The 19296-nt window shown below is 40.0% G+C and overlaps 1 protein-coding gene across 1 annotated transcript in view; it reads right to left on the reverse strand.

The window, feature by feature from the left end:
- Window positions 1-9378: 9378 nt before the first annotated feature.
- Window positions 9379-19296, reverse strand: part of plekha6 (pleckstrin homology domain containing, family A member 6) — a 63189-nt gene continuing 53271 nt past the window's right edge. Inside the window, exons 21-23 of the mRNA XM_085160098.1 lie at window positions 16843-16991; window positions 13110-13217; window positions 9379-12789 (exon numbers count right to left, since the gene is read on the reverse strand). Coding sequence (XP_085016224.1) covers window positions 13120-13217; window positions 16843-16991 — 247 coding nt within the window. The 3' untranslated portion in view covers window positions 9379-12789; window positions 13110-13119. The remainder of the gene's footprint in view (window positions 12790-13109; window positions 13218-16842; window positions 16992-19296) is intronic.

The following is a 19296-nucleotide window of genomic DNA, read 5'->3' on the forward strand; positions in this document are numbered from 1 at the left end:
AGTCTCTTGTAAATTATTATACATAATGTCACAATACCATGGCACATGTTTTAAACAAGGAAGGTTCATTCATCAAAATTATTTCATGGTGAAACAGACATAACATAAACAGCATCCCGATATCAGACAGAACTGTCACGTGATATTATACAGAAGTTGTCAACTCAGCTCTCTTGAGTGGGCAATTGTAACAAAGTCGTTGATTGCAAGCTGTAGATTCAAGCAGCTCTTCATATTTTTGTCCAGCAGATGGCACCAAAGAGGACTGTGTAAAAGCTTTGAGTAATGAACCCTTTTTCAATACAAGCTTTTCAATGCTTAAGAAAGCTTCATTTGGCCACCACTGGTAGTATGTGATCATCTACACATTTTTTCTTTTTTCTTTTCACGACATTGTGTTTTTTTAGAGCAGAGCCAAGAAGGCTTCATCTGTGTAAAATTGTCCTTCAATATAGTTTGTCAACAGAGATTATTGCTTTCCTTTTTTTTTTGAATAACTTGCTTTCTTATAAGGACCAGGTGTTCGTTGTGCAACAGTTTAACAAACTGGCATCAGCGCTGATAGCTTTTGATCTCAAGAAATAATGTGTCGCTAACCTCAGATGAAGAGGTTGATTTTGTCTGGGTTGGCAAATTGGTGAATGAGTCCAGTCATCGAGGGTGTTTTGATGAGGATGCAGCTCCATTTTTTGTCTTTTTCTTCTCCATTGTAATATTTGCTAATGGCACGAATAAATGTAGTATTTCAGCTCATCCAGGTTGAAATCAGGAGTTAATGTAAAAAAGTGTGAAGAGACTGTGTTTATTCTGCTGGATTGTTTCAGAAGTGGTCCTTCTCAATGTCACTCTGCCCTTCTAACAAGATGCACTCATAACAAAATTTCATTTGTATAGTAGAGCATGAGGATGGCAGAACCAGGATGAGTTGCTAGCTGCCCATTACAGTTTAACCAGAGGAAGGAAGTAAAGAAGTGCATATACAAATAATAGGTAGAAATTTCAGGTATCTTTAATTTACTTGAGTAATTGGCGATCGTGGCTCAAGAGTTGGCAAGTTGTCATGTAATTGGAAGGTTGCCGGTTCAAGCCCCAATTACGACAGTCTCGGTCGTTGTGTCCTTAGCCAAGATGCGTCACCAGTTGCCTACTGGTGACGCCAGACCACCGGGTGGTCAGAGGGCCCGGTGGCACCAGTGTCTGGCAGCCTCGCCTCTGTCAGTGCGCCCCAGGGCAGCTGTGGCTACAATGTAGCTGCCATCACCAGTGTGTGAATGGGTGGGTGACTGAATGTAGTGTGAAGTACATTGGGGTCCATAGGGACTAAGTAAAGCGCTATACAAATACAGGCCATTTACCATTTTAATTATTTTTTGAGAACATTTAATCTCTACATTTTAAAGAATATATCTGTACTCTATTTTTTGGGAGCCTTTTTCAACTTTATTCAATAGATACAGTGAAGAGAGGACAGGAAGGTAGGGGCAGATGAAGAGGGCGAGACATGCAGCAAAGAGCTGCGGGTCAGACTCAAACTCAGGGCCAGCCGCTCTCAACCATATGGCATGTGCTGACCCGCTCAATGCACTAAGCTAAACCAGCATCCCAAAAGTCTGTACTTTTTACTCCCTACATTTTCAAAATAGGCTCTGAGGAGAGTTTTTTCATGTCACTGCTAACCTTTGTACATCAAACTGATTTGAGCCTAAAAATTAACACTTGGAAGACAATATTAATTGTGTATTAATTGTCAAGACATTTTGCATCAAAAGTGATTAAAGAGACAAAACCATGTGCCCTAGACAGGGGTTAAAGTTGGTTGGTGTTGTTGTTTTGTTTTTAGGCACAACACCAAAACGAGTGCAGATGTTTATAAGTTACAGTTACCATACTTATATAAAGAATCTAGGTAGTGCTACAAACGAGTAGCGAGAGAAGCATAAAGGGAGTCATGTTTTTTAAGTTGCAGGTGACTTTAAATTCCACGTTTCTATCAGCTCAGCAAACACAAACTGTTCGGGCCTACAGTTTGTCTGCTAGCTAAAGGTATACCAGCAGTTTTTCACAAAGGTAAAGACAGGACAGGAGATGAAGAAGAGAATTTATATTTAAAGATAAGGACTGCTCATTGGTGTTTGATGACTGGCAATTTAAAGCTTAAATATAAGTCCTCACGTTTTTAAATCAGATATTGGGTCTGCACATATGGAACGCCAGGACTGCCATAATGAATTAATTAAATACACCATTAAATAATTAAATAAATGTGGCAATAATTAATTACAATTGTAAATAATTAATTAAAATGGGAGATAATTAAATAAATATTTTTTGACAGATTTAATGAATTAATTATTGACAGATTTAATTAATTATTTATTTATTTCACATTTTAATTAATTATTGACACATTTAAATAATTATTTAATGGTGTATTTACTCAATTCATTTTGGCACTATTGACTCCTTCAGGTCTCACCACGAATTTATTTTATTTGTCAACCTCACCCATCAAACTCAGGGGGCGGGGTTAACACTGATCTAGTAAAAACCATTGCTTTGGCCTGGTGGCCATTGTTTTTAGCACACAAGAAACTAACAGAACTGTACTTTGAAAAACCCTGTTTGTGTCACCAAATACTGCTTTAATATTTTTTAGCTGAGAATGTAGCGGTTTAATCTTAGATATCTGGTTGGTTTGTCAAGATTCAGCCTCTTTGCAAAAGTGCTTCGATAATTTTGGAGATGTCTGCCCAGCCCAGTCTCACGGCAAAGCGTGGGATAGACCCGCTTGCTTTGTAAGCAATCGAGCTGTTATTACCGCCGAAAAAATGCAGGTCAGCTGCCATACACTGACTTCATTTACTGAGGTTATATTTATCTGGTTTTTATTTCCTGATGTTCATATGTGTCATAAGTGTTTCAGTATAATTCTGAATTATAACTAATATTAAAAACATGTTTAAGGAGGAGAGAGAGCAAATAAATCTGATTCACATCTGATCTTTGGGTTTTTCTTCAATAATCAGCGTGACCTGTGTATAAACGCATAAATTTTATTAAAAGACATAGCGTTGGTGTTTCTGTCATGTAGTAACTGCTAGGTTTAACTGTACAAAGGTTGTTCGACACTATGAAACACAGACTTCATGATGTTCGGCTAATATTTTTATTGCAAATATTAATCATGAGGGTAAACGGACCTGTACACCACGGAGCGAGGTCAGCATGTCCACGATATCTTCAGCTCTCTGATTTAACCCAGAGTTTCTCAGCTGACTAATCTAACTGTCATCTACGAATAATTCACGGATCATATCAATATAATTTTACAGAAAATCATCCTTATTACTGCCAACTATTCCAGAGACATGAAAATTTACAGTATAAAGAACAAAAATATAGCAGTCTAACGCAACACTGTAACAGAGATGAACCGTCAGTTTGTCGCAGATCAAAGTGGAATGAATGTGATTGGTTGAACAGGTGTTCATGAAATGTGTTACCTCCATTTTCATCAGTGTAAGAGACTCAGCAGCAGATTAGAATAACATTTATACATTTAATAAATCACCAAATTAATACACGCAAGAAACGAGCAAACCTATTTGAGTTTGTATTCCCTCAGCTGCAGACTCGCTGCTGTTTAAATGTTTGAGAGCGAAGATTAGATATAAAACATGCGTCAAACATAGACTCAGTCTACGTACACATTTGATATGAGGCCAGCACGTATAGTGGCAGTGTCCTGTTTTAAGATCATATTGTTATCTGACCTGCATTAATCCAGCCGCTCAGAGTCCGTGGTTACCATGGTTACTGCATAAGCAGCTGTAATGTAAACAGCTGGCACTGCGGAAACCTACCAGCGACATGAGTGTTTATGTTTTTCATTGCAAAAGAACTGTGTGAATGGTTAACTGAAGTTAACTTACTAAATTATAGTTAAGGAGTATCACAGATAACACCGACGTGAGCTGTGTGACTATTCACCACTACACTGAAATCAGTAGGCTATTACTGAAATACACGTGCTATATCATAAACTATGATATAAATAGGGAGGTCCTATTAACATGTTTAGTTTTAAAGGACACCTTCCTGTCTTTGGTCTTATTCATGAGCAGTATTAGTTTTCTTCTAACATCCAGAAGTCTGCACCATGTGTTTTATAGTTTCTAACAAGCCTTTGACAGTTTAACATAACATGACCGAAAAAGAAAATCGAAAAGAAAAAATCACACAAATTATATGTTAACCTCGTTTATTTTTAGTTAAGTAAACTCTAAAAATTCTAACAGACAGCTGGTGCTTAGAATACAGTTGAATACCTATTAAAAAACAGATGATGTAATATTTCTGTGCAGGTTACAGTCTTCATGATGAACATGCTGTTGCAAACTCTGCTCCTCTCGGTGGAAATGCGCCTTCTCTTTCCTCTTTGTATAAAAACATTTTAAAAGTCAGTTTAATCTCAAAATTCACTGTTAAATCCAAAACACACCAGATAAAGAAAAGCAAATAGTTCAGTCTAACACATGTGCCAGTGAACCATTAAACGTCTGTAAAACTGTGCAGTTATGAAACGTAACTTTAACCTCAGCCAAACCAATTTGCTCAGTTGTAAATAAAACAGCAAAGTAAACGTGACCCGACAGACAGAACCTGATTGAATTAAATCCAGTGTTTAACCAGTGAGAGCTAAAACTCAGGTGAGGTTTCAAAGCTGTGTGCCGGTGATTGGACATCAGCCGCTGATAAAGTGGGTTGGCTTATAAAGTACTCTGTTGGGAAACAAGCTCCAGCAGCTCTGCGCTCGGGGAAAAAAAACTATATTTACTTATCTTGTGCAGAAAAATGTGCCGACATTGCGTTATATCGAGCACCGGCTGCTCACTGTGACTACCACCAGGTAACGTGGGCGCATTTCTTGAATTAGCATCAGGTGTTAAACAGCTGACGGGTGAGGAGGAGGATGCATGCAGGTGACCTGAGGGCCTGTTGAGCTAAAATAAAACAAAAAGCAGTTAAGCTGGAACACCGGAGCTGTGAGCTCGGTGCACTCTGCATGCTGACTGTTAGCAAAGCTAGTGACATCTCTGAAAACATCTGAGCACTTTTGTAAACATGTTCTATGTTGACAACCTGACCAGACATGTGAAGATGTACGCGGCGACACTAAAACACTATTAAAAGTGTAGTTGGTGACAGAAAAACGGGGTATTTTAAAACTTTACACCACCACCACTGCTGCCTCTGATTTGAAATGCATTCTGGGATACCTGGCTGCCCCAAGTCCACACAACCAATTGATTATCTAGGATTGACCTGTCTTGACTTACTTTGCACGGCAACCAATCAAATGTTAGAGAAGCTGCAGTGGCAGCATTAGCCCCGCCCTCTTAGTTTGATGGGTGAGGTTAACAGATAAAATGATTTCAAGGTGAGACATGAAGGAGACAATAGTGCCAAAATGAATTAAATAAATGCATCATTAAATAATCCATTTAAACTGTCAATAATTATTTAAATGTGTCGTAAATATTTATTTAATTAATTATTTACAATTTTAATTAATTAATGCCACATTTCATTAATTATTTAATGGTGTATTTAACGAATTCATTATGTCAGTCCTGGCGTTCCATGTGCACATGTGACATTATGTGAAATGTGCTAAAAAACAACAAAAATAGACTAGCTGCTATTAAAAGGTTACATGAAAAAAGCTGCAGTTTAGTGCAGGATTAACTGGTTAGCTTGCATGTGATGGATTTAAATTATAGCATTGTGCTGGACTGGTGCACAGTGGCTGTGGTGCTCATGGTCAGAGTAAGGTTACATTAAGTGTAGCAGAAATTAGTTTGAAGTTAAGCTGATGATGGTTAAATTGATTGATTGAACTTCACCTTCATACTGTTTAGTATAAAGTAGTGCTGTGCGCTTTGCACAGATTTTGGTATCTATCCAATACCAAATAAATACAGGGCCAGTATTGCTCATACCAATACAGATACTGAACTTAAGAGGACAGAAATAAAGTATAGATCCTGTCGCACTAGTATTGACCCGATACCAGTACCAGAGTTGGTAACGATACTATCAATACTATACAATATCGATCTGCCCACCTCTAGTATAAGACAGCATAAACAGTGTACTGTCAGTGTGGAGGATGGAGCAGGACAATGCATAAAATACCTGGTTACCTCTTATTAAATCTAGTTTTAAATGCACAAAGATCACTAAACCTCACAGCAACAGTAGTGCAGATTAGCTGATCACTGTATTTTTTTTGTTTAGAGGCAAAGTCAACCTCAGACACTAGAGACACTCAGACATTTTTTAAAATTTTCTTTTTCAAGCTGAGTGCATTTATTAGAATAAAAATTTAAACTGAAGTAAAGTTTTTACACTCATTTGTTAATTTTATTATTAAATTGATATAGCACTGCACAAAAATAGCTGGTAGGGACATTCTCCAATGAGCTACTTTTTACTTCCTTACTTTGAGAGCCTCTACTTTTTTTACTTTTACTCGAGTAAAGAAGTTGAATCAGTACTTCAACTTTTACTGGAGTATTTTCAGTGCTAGTATGTGTCCTTCAACTTGCAGAATGTCTGTACTTTTTCCACCTCTGAATTTAACCAATTGTCTAATTGGGTCTTTATGTTTACTAGAAATTAAGATGATCACAAATACACCGGCCTATTCAAACTCAAAGAGTCCAAATTGTCTTTGGTTATGCCCTTTATTCATTCAGATATACAGACAGGACAGTTTTCCTCAGTAGACTTCATGGCAGTGAATACCATCATAAAATGAATTAAAATAACAACAATAAAATATATTATACACAGTGTATCATACAAAATACTGTAATGAAACCATAAGCATCTAGTTAAAAGTGTATACATTTACTTTATTTTATTTATTGCTTCTTTATTTACAAAGCAAGTGAATAGCATTTGTCTCCTTTTACTATAATTTGCATAGTTAAAGCAGTTTCACTATTTTAAGATCCAAAATAAATATAAAAATGTTAAACTCAGAATGTTGTAAAAAAATGTTAGTCATATTACTGATAGCTACATTTAGCATGAAATACAACACACTAGCTTTTGAATGTGATTTCTGAATACATCAGACTCCAATAATCCAATAAACAAAAACCATTATTTTCTGATCCTCCAGTGAAACTACATGATAAATGTGGAAAATTACAGAAAGGTCTTGTGGTGTAATTTTATAATTAGAAACATAAATTTGTTGTTAATTCAATTCAATTCAATTCAATTTTATTTATATAGCGCCAAATCACAACAAATGTCGCCTCAAGGCGCTTCATAGATACAGAGAAAAGCCCAACAATCATATGACCCCCTATGAGCAAGCACTTTGGCGACAGTGGGAAGGAAAAACTCCCTTTTAACAGGAAGAAACCTCCGGCAGAATCAGGCTCAGGGAGGGGCGGCCATCTGCTGCGACCGGTTCACAGAAAATGCCCTGTTTTTCTTACTGTGGACGCACTGTCATAGTGGAAAAACAGGAACTTTGTATTTCACAGCTTTTCCTATTGAAGGCCGCCTCCATTGCCACCAAATCAATTAACTAACAAAGTTCAAAATCTGCACACTATTTCGTATTTTCTAAAGTTGTCCAGCAGCTGTCATTTGACGTTATCCACATTCAAACTGGATGAAGGGTTTAGGAGATTCGGCTTCTTAACCAAAGGTACCAAAAGTAATTGGACAATTGACTCAAAGTGTTCTTTCATTGGCATGTGTGGGCAGTTCCTTTGTTATGTCATTATCAATTAAGCAGATAAAACGCCCGCAGTTGACTTGAGGTGTGGTGCTTGCATTTGGAAGATTTTGCTATGAACAGAAAACATGTGGTGAAAAGAGCTCTACATGAAGGTGGAATAAGACATCCTAAAGCTGCAAAAACAGAAAAAAAAAAATCCATCTGAGAAATATTAAGAATGGCAAAATCTACAGTTTGGTAAATTCTGAGTAAGAAAGAAAGCAATGATGAAGTCAGCAACACAAAAAGACCTGGATGTCAAAGACAACAGTGGTGGGTGATTGCAGAATCATTTCCATGCTGAAGAAAAACCCATTCACAAAAGCCAACCAAGTGAACATCTAATACAGTGCTGGAAAAACACTCATTAGACAGATTAAACCAAGATCAACCTCTATCAGAATGATGGCAAGAAGAAATGTATGGAGAAGGAGTGGAACAGCTCATGCTCCAAGTAACCACATCCTCTGTAAAATACTACGGAGGCAGTTTGATGGCTTGGGTGTACATGGCTACAAGTGGCACTGGGACACTAGTGTTTATTGATGATGTGACACAGGACAGAAGCAGCTGAATGAATTCTGAGGTGTTCAGAGACATACTGTCTGCTAAATCCAGCTAAATGCAGTCAAACTGATTGGGCCTTGTTTCATAATACAGATGGACAATGACCCAAACATACAGCCAGAGCAACCCAGGAGTTTATTAAAGCAAGTGGAATATTCTTGAATGGCCAAGGCAGTCATCTGATCTTAAACTAAGTGAGTGTTGTTGAAGTTGTTGAAGACTTCAGAAGGGGCCGCAAACAAACATCAACCGAAAGTCACTGAAGTAAAGCCTGGCAGAGCAAAAGGAGGGAACCATGAGTTCAAGACTTCAGGCTGTCAATGCCATGAAAGGCTTTTCAACCAAGTATTAGAAACAGACATTTTATTTTCAGTTATTGAATTTGTCCAATTACTTTCAAACCCCTGAAATTCAATTTGATTTTATTTATACAGCAGCAAATCACAGTAACAGTTACCTCGAGGTGCTTTAAAAGCAGCTTGCAAGGTAAGGTAGACAATATTTAAATGAAGGGGTTGAGTTAAAACATGCTTTACTTCCTCATATTTATTTTTGATCAACCCACTGAATAAAAGCTGAAAGTCTGCACTTCAACTGCATTAAAATTCATTGTTGTAATGTACAGAGCCAGTATTAGAAAAAAGTTGTCTCTGTCCAAATATTTATGGGCTAACTGTATGTGTCCACCTGTCTTACATGCACTGTGTGAGCGGTGATCATTTGTGTGTCAAATTCCATTTTCTGTGGCTATTGTCACACAATCTGTTCACAGACCCTTTACAATCAGAGTTTCAGGGCAAAAAGCACAACGAATACACACCAAACAGGGAGGTGTACATGTGTGAATCTAATACAGTGTGTCTATAACATAAACTGGTAACTCTTAACAAAGGTGTGTTTTTGGCTTAAGACATCACAGTTTATGTGTCTACTGCATTTATATAGTCAGAAAAAGTATTATGACTAATTACAGTGATTTTTCTTTTCTTGTTTTTTTTTTTGTTAGTTTTGTTTTGTTTTTATAAATTCAAGGATTTCCTAAGTACTTAAAAGGAAAGATTGTTTATGTTTGACAGGCTGGAGCAGATGGCGCATGTCCTCAAAGTTTCACTCATTACATGCTATTCTCTGATTAAAAAGGTGTTTCTTTCATTTTTGTGCAGCGTATTTATATTTGTATTTAAAAATTAGAAAAAAAAAGTTATTAGTCCTTCTGATACTCTAGTCAGTGATAGTATCTTTAACTGTGGGCACGGTTTCAAAGTTCTGCAGGTCCATGTGTGAAACACCCCAAAACAAAGCAACAAAACAAACAACCAAACAAATGCAGTCATTTCTGCACATTTTGCAAAGCCTAAGGTCATGGTAAAAAGAAAACCAATCTAAGGTTTTATAAGGGAATGATAAAAACAATTATGTATAGTTCTTACCAGGTTTTAAAATGAGGTAAATACAATTTGAGATGAACATTAAGTTTAACACTATGTCATAATTGATTTAATTAACAAAGACAAAATGCATAAGCAGTGTGTGAAACACTAATGGTAAATGGACTGGTTCTTATATAGCGCTTTTCTACTCTTTCTGAGCACTCAAAGCGCTGTACACAACTTGTACATTCACCCATTCACACCCATTCGCACAAGCACATTTTTCTAAGTGCTTTCTAAGTAACATTCACACACACATTCATACTCCGATGGATGCATCGGAGAGCAATTTGGGGTTAGTATCTTGCCCAAGGATATTTGGCATGCAGACTGGGGAAGCCAGGGATCGAACCACCAACCTTCCGATCAGTAGATGACCTGCTCTACCACCTGAGCTACAGCCACCCCATTAATAATAATGACATCCAATGATTCAGTAGCTTGTATCCTCTCATAACCTTTCACATACTTGTGGAGCCATCTTGTCGTACTCTTCTATACAGTCCAGTTTATTGAGGTTTGCAGACATTTGTTCATGGACACCTGTCATGAGGACGATAGTTGGGGTCTGAACTGTGGACTATGATAACGCCTCAGTTCTACTCATATCCTTCTTATTGTAGATTTGATTAGATTATTAATGTTTTGTGGGTTTTTTTTTTTTTTTTTGCTTTCTTGTTGATGTGCTTAGGATTACTCTCCCATGAGGTCATAGTATGCTTTGTCTGGTACTGTGCATTGTGACCAAACATCTTCACTCTGGTCTTGTCTGTTCAAATGCAATTGTTACAGAAGTCTTTGCAAACTATGCCATGCTGCCATCTTGTTTTTAGAGAAAATAAACATTGTTTTCTCATTGTACTGTTATCAAACTTAACATCTAACATGTTAACTGAGAGTTGTAGCAATTTCTCTAAACATTTCATGGTCTGACTTTGGGGTTACTTTAAATTGTTAGAAAATGGCCTTATAACTCTTCCCAGACTGATCGGCAGCAATAGTTGCTTCTCTAAGATAACGGTCTTTCTTCTATGGCACGACTGAATGCTCCAGACCACTTCTGCTATTATAGAGGTGTCACACTTGCTGTGGATCAGTTAATCAAGTACTATTGCACCTGGCTATTACTGACCTTGGTAATCCAAATAAAAGCAATAAATGCGTTCTTGTAATGAGTTTTGTTCTTGTATTGGCCCCATTTTAAAACCTGGTGAGGACCTGATTACTTTCCATTGTAACATGATACTTAGAAGGTTTTAAGTATCACAGAGCGCACTTTTTTGTACTATATATATATATATATATATATATATATATATATATACACAGTACAAGAAGCAAATAACATGTTATGGCACTGCATTACTGGATGAAATGCCAGTATTTCAGTATATAATACCTCACAAAAGAGAACATCTTTTAAATAACAAACTACCAAACTGCTCTTCTAAGGTCACTTCTATTGTCCCATTCCATGTACAGCATATCATTATCTATAGAAACAAACAATCCACATACCTAAAAACGTGACACAATCACAGGGAAAAGTCGTCGAGGAACTCCTACTGAATTTGATGTTAAGGGCAAAGCCATTTAACCAAATGCAGTATGTGTCTGTGTTGAGGTAATCATGTCTCTTAAAAATAGAACTAGCAATCCCGTATGTGAGTCCAATTCAAATTACATTCATATGCAACAACCTGTCTTGGTTTCCACTAGATTTCAGCTACATAAATTTTCAACATCCCTCAATTTTTGCTGTACAGTACCCACACCAGTCAGATTGCTATTTCAATGTACACAGGTTATAGGTCTCTTCAGCGTCCCGGACATCGTGCTCAGAGACAAACCTGTAACACCACAAAGGGTACATGACTACACGGCATCTGTGTTCAGCTCTTGGTAGGCTGTATAAAATGTAAAGAAAAACAAAAGATCCATATCAAATGTTGACATAAAGCAGCAACATATTTTAAAGCTGCTGCGTGTCACTGGTGCACAGCTTCAAGACCAGCATCACTAACAATTTGAGGGTGCAGCACGGTATAGATATTTTTAACATCTGTGAAGGCAAATGTAAATTTACTTACATGCAACGATATGTGTACAAGTTTATACAGCAACATGCTCTCAATCACACATCTGCTTTTCTGCCAAATCCTTGGACTGTATCAGCATTGATAACATGTCCAGGTGCTAAAATGGTCTGCCTCCACTTCAGGTCCTACTTCACTCACTGTAAACATTTGGTGCATTATGAAATGAATTACACCAAACATGGGAGCTTCTTCTTTTCAAAAACAATTTCTCCTTTTTATTATATATAGTTTTTCTTGTACCGTTTTCATAAACGTAATTAATTTGTTTGTAAATCATTACATTCTGTTTTTATTTGCATTTTACACAGCATCCGACCGTAAAGAAAACGTGATTCTGTTACACAAAACTTTCCAAAGGCTTCAACCAGTGTGAATAAATATCCATAGCCACACTCCTCACTGAGCTTCACAGGCCAGTAGTTGGGCTGGTTGGTTCTTTAACGTTGGCTTTCAGGGTCCAGATGCATCTTTAGATTCATTTACATCACACTGTTAGAAACTGTCTCTCTTCATACTCTCTGTAGCTTTTTTCATAGTTGATCTTCAGCGTGAGCTTCTTATATGCTATGTTCCCTTGTTAGTTTTTCAGTAATTTCTACTTTGTAGGATATATCCTGAGCTAAAAGAAAAAGAAGTATGCTAAGTAATCTGAAGTGTTCCTTTGTCATTACAGTGCATATATAACAGGAGGAGTCTTGAGTTCATGAGTCTTACCCCATTCTTTTGGATTTCAAATTGTTATTACCTCCCAGAAATTAAATTTGACACATTTAAATGATATCGTTGTAAAAATTTGGTCTTTCTTTTTCCATTTTCTGAGACTTTCCAGTTTTTTGAGTCAATCCTCAGAAAGATGCTCCATCAACCTTAACAGCGCCCAGGACTTGAACTAAAAGAGGAATAAAAGAAAATTATAAGAGAGGCAAAGATAGCTTATCGTGGGTAATAAATGGTTATACTTTTTCTGTATAACCATGTCATTTTTCTTATGATGTTGTAAATTAATAAAAGAAGCATCCAGACTGTGATATTACTGAGGGAACACTTGCCCACATTGTGAACATAACTACGACTTTTCAAAACCTACATCCTTATAAAGAGTCATATCATTTGGGAGATATCACACAAAAACAGCACCAGAGAGTAATGTAAGAAGACGGTCTTCAGAATAGGACAGGTGGAAAGGTTGTGCTGCTAATAGAGACTCACCTTGTGAGAATCACACCTTCATGGTGTGGGTGGAGATGGGAAAGTCAGCCGAGGAAGGGGGAGAAACTATGTTTGTTGGGGAGACTGGAGAACTGGAGGCACACTGAGCTGCAGTGAGAAGAGACGGGCAGAAGGTGAAAATGTAAAACAAAACAGAGCAGTGACTTCTTTCCACTCAGACATGGAGCATCAAAGAAGCTCCAGACTGGGTTTCATGTGATTTGAGACACTGCAAAGTAACACAAGTACAGTTGAATAAGCGCAAGGACACATTTCTTCTGTATTTTTGATATTTTTTTTAGTGTGTCACCATGCACTGTTTTTAAATGAGCATTTAGAGTTAACTGAAGCTGATAGTCCTCTCCGTGAATCGCTACCTTATCGTGGTGGAGGAGTTTCCAGATCCCAGGGGCTATGTTGTCCGGGGGCTTTTGCCCCCTGGTAGGGTCTCCCATGGCAAATTGGTCCTGGGTGAGGGACCAGACAAAGAGCGATTCAGAAGACCCTTATGAAGAGAACATCGAGGGAACAGTTTACCCTGCCCGGGATAGGGTTACCGGGGCCCCGCCCTGGAGCCAGGCCCGGGAAGGGTGCCCGAGAGTGAGTGTCTGGTGGCCGGGCCTTTCGGCCCATCCTCCCGCAGGCCCACCACCTGCGGGAGGCGCCATAGGGGTCGGGTGCATTGTGTGTTGGGTGGCGGCCAGGAGCGGAGGCCCTGGCGGACTGCTGGAAGGTGCTCCCAGCAGGACAACAGACTTTAATGCTCACGTGGGTAACGATAGCGAGACCTGGAGGGGCGTGATTGGGAGGAACTGAACCCGAGCGGTGTTTTGTTATTGGACTTCTGTGCAAATCACAGTTTGGCCATAACAAACACCTTGTTCGAACATAAGAGTGTCCATAAGTGCACGTGGCACCAGGACGCTCTAGGCCGTAGGTCGATGATCGATTTTGTAATCGTATCACCAGACCTGCGACCATATGTTCTGGACACTCGGGTAAAGAGAGGGGCTGGTTGTCAAGCTGGTTGTCAACTGATCACCACCTGGTGGTGAGTTGGATCAGGTGGCGGGGGAGGACGCTGGACAGACCCAGTGCACCTAAACGCGTAGTGAGGGTGTGCTGGGAAGGTCTAGCAGAGGCCCCAGTCCGCGAGATCTTCAACGCACACCTCCGGCAGAGCTTCAACAACATTCCGAGGGAGACTGGGGACATTGAGTCCGAATGGACCATGTTCAGCGTCTCCATTGCCGAAGCTGCTGCATTGTGCTGCATTCACAAGGTGGTTGGTGCCTGCCGTGGTGGTAATCCCCGAACCAAATGGTGGACATCAGAGGTGAAGGGAGCCACCAGGCTGAAGAAGGAGTCCTATCGGGCTTGGTTAGCCTGTGGGACTCCGGAGGCAGCCTACAGGTATCGGCAGGCAAGCGGAATGCGGCTCGGGCAGTGGCTGAAACAAAAACTCGGGTGTGGGAGGAGTTCGGAGAGGCCATGGAAAAAGACTTTCGGACTGCCTCGAAGAGATTCTGGCAAACCGTCAGGCGTCTCAGGAGGGGAAAGCGGTGCTCTACCTGCACTGTGTATAGTGCTGGCGGAGTGCTGCTGACTTTGACTGAGAAAATTGTCAGGCGGTGGACCTCCTTAATCCCACTGACATGTCTTCTGAGGAGGAAGCAGAGTCTGGGGATGAGGGGAATGGCCCGCCAATTTCCGTGGGCGAGGTCACTGAGGCAGTTAAACAACTCCTTGGTGGCAGAGCCCTTGGTGTTGATGACGTCCGCCCCGAGTTCCTGAAGGCTCTGGACGTTGTAGAGCTGTCCTGGTTGACACGCTTCTACAAAGTTGCGTGAAGATCAGGGGCAGTACCCCTGGACTGGCAGACCGGGTTGGTGGTCCCCATCTTTAAGAAGGGAGACCAGAGGGTGTGTTCCAACTACAGGGGGATCACACTACTCAGCCTCCCTGGGAAAGTCTATGCCAGGGTGCTGGAAAGGAGAGTTCGTCCGCTAGTCGAACCTCAGATACAGGAGGAACAATGCGGTTTTCGTCCTGGTCGCGGAACACTGGACCAGCTCTTTATCTTCTCAAGGACTCTTGAGGGTGCATGGGAGTTTGCCCAACCAGTCTACATGTGTTTTGTGGACTTGGAGAAGGCATTCGACCGTGTCCCTCGGGGTGTCCTGTGGGAGGTGTTGCGGGAGTATGGGGTGTCTGGCCCATTGCTACGGGCCATTCGATCCCTATACAACCGTTGCAAGAGCTTGGTTCGCATTGCCGGCAATAAGTCGGACTTGTTCCCGGTGGGTGATGGGCTCCGCCAGGGCTGCCCTTTGTCACCGGTTCTGTTCATAATTTTTATGGACAGGATTTCTTGGCGCAGCCAAGTGGCGGAGGGCTTTCGCTTTGGTGGCCTCAGGATCTCATCTCTGCTTTTTGCGGATGATGTAGTTCTGTTGGCTTCATCGGGTGAGGGCCTCCAGCTCGCACTGGAGCGGTTTGCAGCCGAGTGTGAAGCAGCGAGAATGAGGATCAGCACCTCCAAATCTGAGGCCATGGTTCTCAGCCGGAAAAGGTGTGCCCACTCCGGGTCGGGGATGAGTTCCTGCCCCTAGTGTCTCGGGGTCTTGTTTGCGAGTGATGGGAGAAGGGAGCCGGAGATCGACAGACGGATTGGGGCTGCAGCTGCAGTAATGCAGACGCTGCACCGGTCCGTCGTGGTGAAGAGGGAGCTGAGTGTAAAAGCGAAGCTCTCAATTTACCGGTTGATCTACGTCCCTACCCTCACCTATGGCCACGAGCTGTGGGTAGTGACTGAAAGAACGAGATCGCGGATACAAGCGGCAGAAATGAGCTTCCTCCGAAGGGTGGCTGGCCTCTCCCTTAGAGATAGGGTGAGAAGTTCAGCCATCCGAGAGGGGCTCAGAGTAGAGCCGCTGCTGCTCCACATCGAAAGGAGCAGGATGCCTCCTGGGCGCCTCCTGTTTGAGGTGTTCCAGGCATGTCCCAGCGGGAGGAGGCCCCGGGGCAGACCCAGGACACGCTGGAGAGATTATATCTCTCAGCTGGCCTGGGAACGCCTTGGCGTTCCCCCGGATAAGCTGGAGGAGGTGGCTGGGGAGAGGGAGGTCTGGGCCTCTCTGCTTCGGCTGCTGCCCCTGCGACCCAGCCTCGGATAAAGCAGATGAAGATGGATGGATGAAGCTGATAGTAATATATATATATATATATATATATATATATATATATTAGTAGTTTGTTATTTAAAAGATGTTCTCTTTTGTGAGGTATTATACACTGAAATACTGGCATTTCATCCTGTAATGCAGTGCCATAACATGTTATTTGCTTCTTGTCTATGAAGCGCCTTGAGGCGACATTTGTTGTGATTTGGCGCTATATAAATAAAATTGAATTGAATTGAATTCTTGTACTGACTGGACATACATATCTATATCTATATCCATATACATATCTATATCTATATCCATATCTATCTATATCAATATAGATATAGATAGATATGGATATAGATATAGATATAGCTACAGGACAGCAGCAAAAACAGTAAAGCAAGCACACAAAGTTCATGCACATAAAAGCAGCTACCAGTCAGGGCTTTAAAACACAGAAAGCAATTGTGCCACAGTGGTCCTGTCTATGTCATGACTTAGTTTTGAAAGAGTGTGGTGGACTCAGGTGCCATGTGATGCTGCCATGCGGTGAGAGTGTTCACCAGAGAGAAGGCGACTACGACGAGATGCCTCAGCAGCCAGAGCACAGGAGATCTCAATGCGCTTCTCTTGCTCCTGCAACTGCTGCTGGGAGCTGGCTGGAGCTCCACCTTCCACTGGGCCGTCCAGAAGGGGAACCATATTCTGCAGACTGACAGGAAGTACATGAATGTGATAATATTCATAAAAATTTAAATCTCTCAATATATATATATTTAGTAAATTTATAAATAGTTTGCTGCTTTTTAAGAAAGCCCTCCATAAAGCTAGAACATCTTACTATTCATCACTGATTGAAGAAAATAAGAACAATCCCAGGTTTCCCTTCAGCACTGTAGCCAGGCTGACAAAAAGTCAGAGCACTGTTGAGCCAACCATCCCTTAAACATTAACTGGTAATGACTTCATGAAATTCTTAGAGGAAAAATCATTGATAACCACAGCCATATTATAGCTTTTATACTCTGGAGTGGACCGTACTTCAGAATCTTGTTAATGCTACTGAGGAGGAGGACATTTCTATTTGCTCAACAAATATGAGGAAACACACAAACTGTTTGTGTGCAGTTTGTTGCACGTTTGATCTGCTAGCTAAACTTCTAAGGGAGAATGCAGAAAAAGAGCTAACTACACACAAAGATGGAGAAAGATGGATAGGACAGTGGAAAACGAAGAGAGGCTAAGAAAGGTTATATAAAGGTAACGATTGCTCAGTGATACTTGATAAACTGCAAATTTAAAGCTTTTTTGTAATGTCACATTCATTAGAATTAGAATTTAGACTGGAATAACATTCTTATGTACTAAAATTATTTTATTATTATTATAGCACAAGGTTTAGTTAAGTTTACACAAAAATAGCTGACAGAATTGTTCTTTAAGGAGCTACTTTTTACTTTCTTACTTTGAGTACATTTCAGAGCCTGTACTTTTTCACTTTTACTCGAATAAAGAAGTTGCTTCACTACTTTAAATTTCACTGGAGTCTGTCATTTTGCCACCCCTCACAGTTTGTACTGACAAGTATGCTTAGTTATGTGTCAGTTTCATTTCATTATATACAGTAAATCCTAGTCTGATAAATTGAGTCAATGTAAAAGAGTCACACTGTTAAAACTGAAAGGTTTCCCTTTTCAGCTTTTGTATTGTCAGTTTGGGTTCCTTAATAGATATTGTATTTATTTTAGGTACATTGTTTTATATGTTTTTAGACCTGGGACATAGTAATTCTTCAAATTTTGGGGTATATAAAGTATTCCTTATTCTTACAAATATCATGGTTCTGGGTCCTTTTGACCCAGCATGTGATGTTTTTATGACCTGTTGTATTATGGTTTATGATTCTTTGTGGTATCCTGAGTTTATTCTGTGTTAACCTTTGTACTATGTGTCTCCCTCTGTGCATCGGTGTTTATTTAATTGTGTGAGTGCTTGACCCTTGTTTCCCCTCCTTGTGTTCAGTGTTGGGAAGGTTACTTTTAAAATGTATTCCACTACAGATTACAGATTGCATGCGCCAAAATGTATTTTGTAACGTATTCTGTTACGTTACTCAATGAGAGTAACGTATTCTGAATACTTTGGATTACTTAATATATTATCATGCTTTTTACAACTACATGAATGTCCTATTTCTCTGTGATTTATTACTATTACTGAAGGCTACTCGTCATACCAACACCAACTAGATGTTTAAATCTTAATATAAATGAGTAACAGTAGGGTGGACATTAGGTAAGGCTGCACTTTTTTCTGTGATCTCGAATAGAAAACTATATAAAACAGGTCTGCGGCTCCCAACCGCAGTAAAGGGACCTCTGGCTAATACGTCGGGTTCGTGTCGGGCTCGTAGCTGAAAACTAGCTTTACTTTGTTGTCTGGGTCAACTTTGCTAGCGAGAGACAGAGAGAGGCGTTGAAAGGCTGCTCCAACAGAACTTATTGTTTCAGAGGAAAACACGAACACGGTGTACAGTCGAGTCTTAATAGCTTACTTACAGCTGGGCTACACTGCCCATGAGGCTATATTCTTTAAGGCTATGCCTGTCTCTGCCTATTGCCTTCAAATTAAATAATTTTTTGAACAATAATTTTTTTAAATATTTCTTTACGTCATTATGCGGACCGCAAGTAGAGCTGTCATAGGCCGTGAGATTGAGACACAGGCTTTAGAGCCTCTTAATGCATGTTTTGTTTGGGTTTCCACCGGCGTGGAATTACCAAAAATAGAGATAGCCTAGCCTAACATATGAAACAGTAAAAGATCGCTTTGTAATCCATTTATTTCAACAAAGTAACTGTATTCTGAATACCACCTTTTTAAATGGTAACTGTAACGGAATACAGTTACTCATATTTTGTATTTTAAATACATAATGCCGGTACATGTAATCCGTTACTCCCCAACACTGGTTGTGTTTTATTTCATCATGTTTCCCCAGCCCAGTCTGTGCTCTC

This window comes from Neolamprologus multifasciatus, chromosome 5 (genome assembly GCF_963576455.1).
Source record: "Neolamprologus multifasciatus chromosome 5, fNeoMul1.2, whole genome shotgun sequence".
Taxonomy (NCBI): Eukaryota; Metazoa; Chordata; class Actinopteri; order Cichliformes; family Cichlidae; genus Neolamprologus; species Neolamprologus multifasciatus.